This window comes from Procambarus clarkii, chromosome 60 (assembly GCF_040958095.1).
Source record: "Procambarus clarkii isolate CNS0578487 chromosome 60, FALCON_Pclarkii_2.0, whole genome shotgun sequence".
Taxonomy (NCBI): domain Eukaryota; kingdom Metazoa; phylum Arthropoda; class Malacostraca; order Decapoda; family Cambaridae; genus Procambarus; species Procambarus clarkii.
The window spans coordinates 25,170,145-25,179,779 of NC_091209.1; the positions used below are offsets into that span (position 1 = coordinate 25,170,145).

General features: G+C 34.2%; 1 protein-coding gene across 1 annotated transcript; it reads right to left on the reverse strand.

Annotated features, from left to right (window-relative positions):
* Positions 1-1,476: 1,476 nt before the first annotated feature.
* LOC123766980 (uncharacterized) lies at positions 1,477-6,030 on the reverse strand. The gene is made up of 4 exons (XM_069307305.1): positions 5,962-6,030; positions 2,194-2,283; positions 1,971-2,088; positions 1,477-1,668 (listed from the first exon to the last, which is right to left on the reverse strand). Exons 2-4 carry the CDS (start codon positions 2,281-2,283, stop codon positions 1,514-1,516), a joined length of 363 nt encoding a protein of 120 aa, XP_069163406.1. The 5' UTR covers positions 5,962-6,030; the 3' UTR covers positions 1,477-1,513.
* Between the last annotated feature and the right edge of the window lie 3,605 nt (positions 6,031-9,635).

Consider the following 9,635-nt stretch of genomic DNA (forward strand, 5'->3'; position numbering starts at 1 on the left):
TTTGGCGGGGGTTTCGGGAGCTGACCCACAGATGGCGTGTTTGTCACTGCTCCAGGCACGGACGCTGGATCCGGGTTCGTAACATCTACATCACATTTAAACTACCCAACATCAGAAAGAGGGTGAGCCAACATCAGAGGGGGGGGGGGGGGTTATCATGAGAGAGAGGAGGGCCAACATGAGAAGAGAAGAAAAAAGAAAAGAAATAAATAAATAAAGAAAAAGAAAGAAAAGAAAGATAGAGAGACATACAGAGACAGACAGACACATACACACAGAATAAGAAGAGGTGACAGAACAAAATTAACAAAACAAATTTCAACATGAGAAAAGGGAGGTCAACATGAGAGAGAGAATGAGGGTCAACATGAGAGAGTGGGTCAACATGATATATATTTTAAATAATTACTTATTACCTTCATGAAGAAATACTGATGGCGTCAACGGTGTATTGTGAAGTGTAGTCTTCACTGGAGACTGCTTTTGTAGGACTGTTCTATTAGCTGAAAAGGAGTTATGTTTATTTCAAACACTTTTTAACCAAATAATATTTTTAAGACTTTAATATAGTTTGAACTAACATGAGAGAGGTGGGGGTCAACATGAAATACACATTTTAAAAATTAACTTATTACCTTCATGAGGAAATACTGATGGCGTTGAAGGTGTATTGTGAAGTGTAGTCTTCACTGGAGACGGCTTTTGTAGGACTGTTCTATTAGCTCAAAAGGAGTTATGCTTATTTCAAACACTAGTTAACCAAAATATATTTTTAAGACTTTAATATAGTTTGAACTAACATGAGAGAGGTGGGGGTCAATATGAGATACATATTTTAAAAATTAACTTAAGGTAAGGGACAAATTAACACGTAAGGTAAAGGTAAGATAAAGGACAAATTAACACGTAAGGGACAAACAAAAAGAAAAGTAATAACAAACCTGCTTGTTTCTAGTGGCTAGATCAAAGGAAAACCAAAATTTCCCTGAACTGTGACAAGTGAAAAGCACCTGCTAGACAAAGTGGGAAAAGTTCACTAGACCCCATATGCACATAAAAGAATAATATACTTAATATTAAACAATTAGAAATAAACACATATTTCTATACAGAAATTCCAGATAAGCATAAAAATTACTCAAAGCTTCTAGTACTTCCAGAAGGAATTAAACAAAACAAAACAAAAAAAAACAGCAAGAACTAAGTTTAGAGCAGTTTTTAGTTTTTTTTAAACCAAAAGCATAAATAACCAAACAAAGGAAGCATGGTTAAATATCAATTTAGAACTTTTAATGTTATTTACTACTAATCCTTACATTCACTTAATATACCAGAATAATATGGTATTTGCGGAGGACTTATTTCTTTTGAAGGTGTATTCTCATATGAAGATGGCGAACACTTCTTCTTGGATTGAGACTAGTGATGATTGCCTGAAATTATTTAAATTGCTTAATGTATTGAATGGCATTTTTCAAGTTGCAAATTTTTTTTAAATTACTGTAGTAGGTTATCAATGCTTACGTTTGTTATTCTCGGAATTCTCTTCTTCATATTTGAAGCATGGTTTCCTTTTTCGTTGTCGAGGATAGCCCATATCGTCTTCAGTTTCGACATTTGAAGTGTCTTCCGCAGCTAAGCATCTTCGTTTTGCAACGTCAAAATCATCTGTAATAATTGAATATAATTAGTAATATATCAGCGAGATATATATTTATCGTTACCTAGTAGAGTAGTGAACACTAAGAAATAACTTAAATCAGCTTCCTAAAGAGATGTTTAATAAAACGACGTACATGATTTGGAACTTATAACTGGGGCACAAAAGTCTTAAGTAGCTATGAGGAAACCCATCTTGTGATTAAAATATAATTATAATGCTGTTTTTGTCTGCAGTGTTAAAGTTATGGTGAATGAATGAATAGGTGTCTTGTATCTTAAATCTTAATAATTATAAATTTAATACCTACCAGTTGTTGATAGGATTGTTGATACGACATGCACTCGCCAATTTGTCGTGTCTGGCTTTTCGTGCTTTTGGGCACTAACTGTATGCCTGCTCTGTGGCCACCAGCACAATATTTTTTCCTGAAAAGTCGAAATAAACTGTTACATGCTAATTTTAGCACTAATTTGGAATATTTTTAAAGCAACTCAATATATGCAATTTTTTAGTTTCAAAGTAATGCTTACATCATCAGATTTTTCAATCCAGGTTGTGGAGATGATACCCACACTACGATCATTGAAGCCTACCACTGCATACCGCTTTTCAGATGTCATCTACAAAATTGAAAAATCTTATTAAGGGTTGTTCTCCCCAAAAAAAGAAATTAGCATAAAGTTGGTAATAGATTTACTTGATTGTGTCAATCATAGATTAGCCACATTTGTAAATGATTTTCGGTTGGTATAAACAGTAGCTGCCATGTATGGACTAAAAGGCTTAATACAGTTTTATCTCTTAATGTGCTCTCAAAATATTAATAATTTTCATGAAATACAGGGTAATGGGATTTTTAAACAGGTAAATATTGGTCAAAAGATAATAGCTTTAATAAAAAACAAAATTGTGAATCTCATTAACTTACAATATTAGTTCAAACTATTATTAAAGCATGGATACAGTATTTAAATACGTACTTGTCATAAGTCATGTAGTATTGACAGAAAAGTATTTGCGCTTTCTGTCTCGATCATCATACCTGTGCGGTTCAGTTTTCTTGCTGGAATCACCTTCATGGATGAATTCCTAGTAAGAACCTTAAATGCTCCAATTAATTTGGAGTTACAAGGTTTCTCAAAGAGAGGTATACTTCTCGAATATACCCTGCAAAGGAACATGCTGTCTCCATTTTCATCGGTGTCACTGACAGTGTCCAAAACTTGGCAGCAAGTTTCATTATTCAGCAAATAGGCATTGTTTGGTGCCTTGGTATATATTTTATGTTCTGTATTTGGTGTATAAATCCTTTGAGCATGCTGCATCTCTTTCAGCCTCTTTGCAATTTGAACAAGAGGGTTTTTACTTGATCGAACCATATTCTTAACCTGCTGCAGGTAATTTTCAAATGGAAATGCTGAACATCTGTCCAAACTACCAAACTCTTTGGCATCAGAGGATATGTGTGTTAGGCAGTGTACATTGTACACTAAAAAATCCTTACCATACAGCTCACGAGCCTTTAACACAAAGTACAGCAAAAGATCATGTGCATATTGGCTGTAATTTAACTGAATCAATTTAGGTGATACAAGAATAGAAATGGCTACACTCAGAGTCAGGAAATGGTCATACAATTCTTTGGGTAAGATTCCCTTCAGTACAATCTTACCGGTGTAGAGAAGGAGTTGCCTGTATTCAGTCGCTTTCCATCTATCAACCTCTGAAAGACTTCGAGGTTTACGTGCAAAGTGCATAGGCACAAATTGTGTTAGTTGAATTAGACGCTGACTAATTTCATCAACTTGGCGAGCACATAATTTTACGTTTTTATTTCGTATCCAGGCAAGAAGTAACCTTTTCATAACCCCAAGACATATCTGATGCATATAGTCTATGGGAAAAGTACTCACCATATTTATATTTAAGTCACAGAATGGTGATCTACCATGGTGATGTTGAGAATTAGATTGATTACGAAAATCTTCATCTGTTCTGAGTTGTAAATTTTTCACTTGTTGATAACTCATTCTTCCATTCCAAACACCCTCTTGGGTACATCTATCACACCCAAAGTAGCCAGAGTGGAGTTTGATTGCCTTCACCATTGCTTTTGCTGGGGCATCACATATGACTCCTTTTAGTTTTACTGGCAATGTTTTGTCATCATTTTTAAATCCATAGTGCATAATTTTTTTCAAATCCTGAATGAATTCATTTAAAAAATCTAAATCACTAGGTTTAGAGCTTCCGTATGTGAGGACTACTGGGAAAACTCTTATAGGTTTGACATTATTGATAGCACAAAGAACAGGCCATAAACTTTCATTTTTACTTCTAAATATTGGCAAACCATCAATGTTGCAAATTAAAGATATTTCTGCCAAATCTCTTATTGTTGATTTAGGATACAGCCTTAAAGTTTTCAACATTTCCTCCTCTAACCCCAAGTAGATATACATCATGCCTGATTTAGTCTCAGTAGGTATATGTTTAACTGTATTCAGTAACGAACGAGCTGTTTTTGGCAAGTCAGCATGTCCCTGTTTTCTCAATTTTTTTAATAAATTATCAATGGCATTGTGTGTTATGCCATATTTATTAACCCATACTAACAATACATCTGATAATGATTTATCATCCTCATCACCACTGCTCTCTGACTCTGATGATATTGGGTCATGCTCATCAATCATGTCCCAAGTCCAATCTCTCTCTCTCTGACTTTCCAGAGATGATGCATCTTCATTGGCTCCACAACCAATATTAGGTTCTGAATTAGATGACAAAGCAGCATGGTCATCGTCTATGCTGTTTGTTGTAACATTGGCCAAAGGATCCTGATTCAACAACTGAATCTCAACCTCATCACTATTTTCATTTTTGCCATGCTGGGACGCCTGTTCTTTTAGGCGTCGCTTTTTGGCCCGTGACATACGCTGCCATCTTGTGTGGTATTCTCTTCTTTTTTCTATAATGTGTGCATACATTCTGAAGGAGAAAGGCCAAGTGCTACATTACCAATTACTATTACAAGATTATTAGTAAAGTACTGTACTGCAAAAAGCAAATAAAATGGGGTAAACTAAACTTTGAAAACAAATAATAATTAAAAAAAAGGTAAATTAGTAAAATAACAAAGGCTTAAGCAGACATGACTCTGCTTAAGCCATGTAAAGCAGACAGATAAGATGGCAATATATAAGGGGAAAAAATTAAAAAGCTAGGATATAAAACTAATTGAGATCAAAAGCATAAATTACTAAAGTAGGGGAAAAAATAACAAATGACTTCATAAAAAAATTATCCAATTGCCAACAGCAACTTGGTAGTACGAGTCTAAGTCTAAGAAACAAACAAAATTTAAATGCTGTTATCTGCAATGAAACAATACATACTATTGCACGTACCGAAACATTGATGAATGTAAAAAATAGAGGTGTGAAAAAAAGGAGGTGTTATACCAAAACAGATGCAGAACTAGGAAACAGGATTTCTTCAACAGAAATTTTGAAATTGTTCACAATTTTTGTTAGACCAAAGTTGGAGTATGCAGCAGTTGTATGGTGCCCATATCTTAAGAAGCATATCAACAAACTGGAAACGGTGCAGACATGCCACTAACTGGCATTAACTAAATGCCAAAAAATATGCCAAATATACTACATAAATATACATACTACACATGCACAATAATTGTCCTGGGTCCAATGTCCTGGGACCTCTGATATTCATAATATATATATATATATATATATATATATATATATATATATATATATATATATATATATATATATATATATATATATATATATATAACACACCTCCAGGGCCACCAACACACCTCCAGGGCCATCAACACACCTCCAGGGCCACCAACACACCTCCAGGGCCACCAACACACCTCCAGGGCCATCAACACGCCTCCAGGGCCATCAACACAACACCACCATCAACACACCTCCAGCCAGGGCCACCAACACACCTCCAGGGCCACCAACACACCTCCAGGGCCACCAACACACCTCCAGGGCCACCAACACACCTCCAGGGCCACCAACACACCTCCAGGGCCACCAACACGTCTCCAGGGCCATCAACACACCTCCAGGGCCACCAACACGCCTCCAGGGCCATCAACTCAACACCACCATCAACACACCTCTAGCCAGGGCCATCAACACACCACCATCAACACACCTCCAGCCAGGGCCATCAACACACCATCCAGCCTACCACCACAAGCTTATATATATACTACACATGTCTAAGAGCAAATAAAAGAAAACAGTTACCTTAACTATTGAAGATGCAGCAGGATTTTGTGGATAAGCCAACAGCAGTCCCTCTCGACACGGTTTTAAAATGGCGGCGACTACCACAACATGCAACGAGCCTAAAGAATGTCCAGCGCTAGCATTATCTAAACGCTATTATATATTGTCAAGCAATACGGAAATCTAAAATAAAAAAAATGATACAAATAATTGTATTAAATATTTATTTGCAATTACAATACCTCGGGAATATATTTTTGCGTTAGCAAAACATATTAAGTTTGTATTTAGTTTAACTCAAATTAAAAAATTCTTTACAAATTCATTCATGTTGTTCATGTTTTTATGTTAAAATGTTTTTGTTGATTTGTTTGTATATTTTCATAAGTAAAGCATGCTTACCGTCTTATTCCAAGTTTTATGATAACTTTACAAGGTTTAAAACATAAAGTTCAATATATATTCTGGTTTTCACACAGGAATTATACGTAAATATAACATCATAATAACGTAATGATGTCGTGTAAATAACGTTATACTGACGTCATATAAATGTTATATTTATGTTATAAGAACGTAAATTGGATAGCTTTACAGAAAGTAAACAAAAAAAACTAAATGTTGACTGAAAATTATTTATTCTTAAATATAAAGCATGAAAACATTATAATTCCATAGCATTTACTATTATTTTTAAATTTTTACATAAATCTTAAAAAATTGTGTCTCAAGAATATATGTTTTTAGTTATATCCTTTGGTTTTAAGAACGTCAGATATACGTATTTATGTCAAAAGTTACAGTATTACCTTTGTGGGACCATTTAAAAACGTCCACAAACGTTCTGTGTTTGCTGGGTTACCAACAAAATGCACAAGTTACCAATAAACTAATTATTTTACAGAGGAAAAGCACAATTTACTTATAATCTATAAATTTCACACTAAAGAAGCACCATTTACCTATAAAAGGGCTTTTTTTTACTCACAAAAAGCACAAATATAATTATAAAACTTAATATATTTTACCTGAAAAACCACAGTTTTCCTATAAAACAACATTTTACCAACAAAAAGCAAAATTTACCAATGAAACTCCATATTTTGCAAACAAAAACTACAATTTACCTATAAAGCTGAATATTTTCTTAAAAAAAGAAACACAATTTTCCTTTTAAACAGCTTATTTATTCGACAAAAAGTACAATTTACCAATATAACTAAATATTTTACGAACAAAAGCACTGTTTAACTATAAAACAACATTTTTTACAGAAACTATGTTAAATATACCTTTAAAACTGAATATAACACCGACAACCCAGCAAACAATTTTAGGTCTCCACAACGTACCTGGAAAGTGTTTGACTGGATTGGAAACGTTTGTTTTCACGCATTAGATACGGTTTTTTGTGTGGAATTAAATAGGTTTCCAAAACTTATAACCAAAACCTACGTATCTAACACTAATTTGAGACGTTGTGACGCCTTTAAAATCCTAACATGAGTCATTCTTAAACCTTTCAAACACTAATTTGAATCTTTTATGAAACCTTTGAGCCTAATCTGAAACGTTCTCACATCTTTGTGTTTAAAAAGTTAAATTTCTTTAAATTTTAAAACAATGTAAATATTAAATACAAATACAAATTGAATATTAAAACAAATTTAAGGGTAAAAAATAAAATAATTTATATTTCTCTTATTAGTTACTGACAAATAAGGAAAAATGCAAAATCATATGCCCTATATAAATATATATATATATATATATATATATATATATATATATATATATATATATATATATATATATATATATATATATATATATATATATATATATATATATATATATATATATTTTTTTTTTTTTTAATATAGGGAAGGGAGTACCACCTCTGGCTGGAAGAAGGGGGACCCATAGCCTCGGAGGAAACCACACATAACGCATAGGAGGGAATGTAGGTCCCCCTCCAATACAGTTTCTGTGTGCTTTTCTCCTACCACCCCCTTCCCTTTTTTTTTTCCTTTATTGTGTATTTAAAGGTTACAAAACATACAAGACAATATATATATATATATATATATATATATATATATATATATATATATATATATATATATATATATATATATATATATATGCGAACAAGCCTGAATGGTCCCCAGGACAATATGCAACTGAAAACTCACACCCCAGAAGTGACTCGAACCCATACTCCCAGGAGCAACGCAACTGGTATGTACAAGACGCCTTAATCCACTTGACCATCACGACCGGACATAATGAGGTGATAGCCGAGGCTATTTGAACCACCCCACCGCCGGCACTCGAATAGTAATCTTGGGCATAGCATTTTACCAAATCACCTCATTCTTTGGGGCACACGTGAGGAACACAAATGCGAACAAGCCTGAATGGTCCCCAGGACAATATGCAACTGAAAACTCACACCCCAGAAGTGACTCGAACCCATACTCCCAGGAGCAACGCAACTGGTATGTACAAGACGCCTTAATCCACTTGACCATCACGACCGGACATAATGAGGTGATAGCCGAGGCTATTTGAACCACCCCACCGCCGGCACTCGGATAGTAATCTTGGGCATAGCATTTTACCAAATCACCTCATTCTTTGGGGCACACGTGAGGAACACAAATGCGAACAAGCCTGAATGGTCCCCAGGACAATATGCAACTGAAAACTCACACCCCAGAAGTGACTCGAACCCATACTCCCAGGAGCAACGCAACTGGTATGTACAAGACGCCTTAATCCACTTGACCATCACGACCGGACATAATGAGGTAATAGCCGAGGCTATTTGAACCACCCCACCGCCGGCACTCGGATAGTAATCTTGGGAATAGCATTTTACCAAATCACCTCATTCTTTGGGGCACACGTGAGGAACACAAATGCGAACAAGCCTGAATGGTCCCCAGGACAATATGCAAATGAAAACTCCTGGGAGTATGTATGGGTTCGAGTCACTTCTGGGGTGTGAGTTTTCAGTTATATATATATATATATATATATATATATATATATATATATATATATATATATATATATATATATATATATAAATATATATATATATATATATATATATATATATATATATATATATATATATATATATATATATATATATATATATATTGGTAGCAGTCTTTCCTGTAGACATATATTATTAAATATGACCGAAAAAGTAAGATTAATAATTCTAACACGAATTTTCTCAATGTTTCTTACATTTTTCTTCACAGTTGATGGTAACTGAAAAATCAATTCTCCAAAATTCATTTTTATTTCTAGTCTGACAACTACGTATTAGCACTTGAGCGCGTTTCGTAAAACTTATTACATTTTCAAAGACTTTAGTTTACACACACACAACTATAACTGAATAGAGCTTAAACATCTTCGATTTTTTATACCTGCATTTGGGTGAGGTGATATGTTACAACAGTTTTGGATGAGGTGAAACAAACTTTCAAAACAAGACAGAACACGAAACAATGGGTATAATATTTTGTAAGTTAAAGGGAAGAATGGAAGTAACTGCAAAGGGCCTATTGGCCCATATTTCTTGATGCTTCTATATTGGTGCGGAGTCTTGAAGTGGGTAGAATATAGTTGTGCATTAATTGGCTGTTGATTGCTAGTGTCGACTTCTTAAT

Bases quoted from the DNA above. Each gene is read 5' to 3' on its own strand.
- LOC123766980 (XM_069307305.1), bottom strand. From the start codon at position 2,283: ATGACATCTGAAAAGCGGTATGCAGTGGTAGGCTTCAATGATCGTAGT. The intron at 2,089-2,193 runs GTAAGCATTACT...TCGACTTTTCAG, and splicing joins GGATTGAAAAATCTGATGAT to GAAAAAATATTGTGCTGGTG. The intron at 1,669-1,970 runs GTAGGTATTAAA...CAATTATTACAG, and splicing joins AACAATCCTATCAACAACTG to ATGATTTTGACGTTGCAAAA.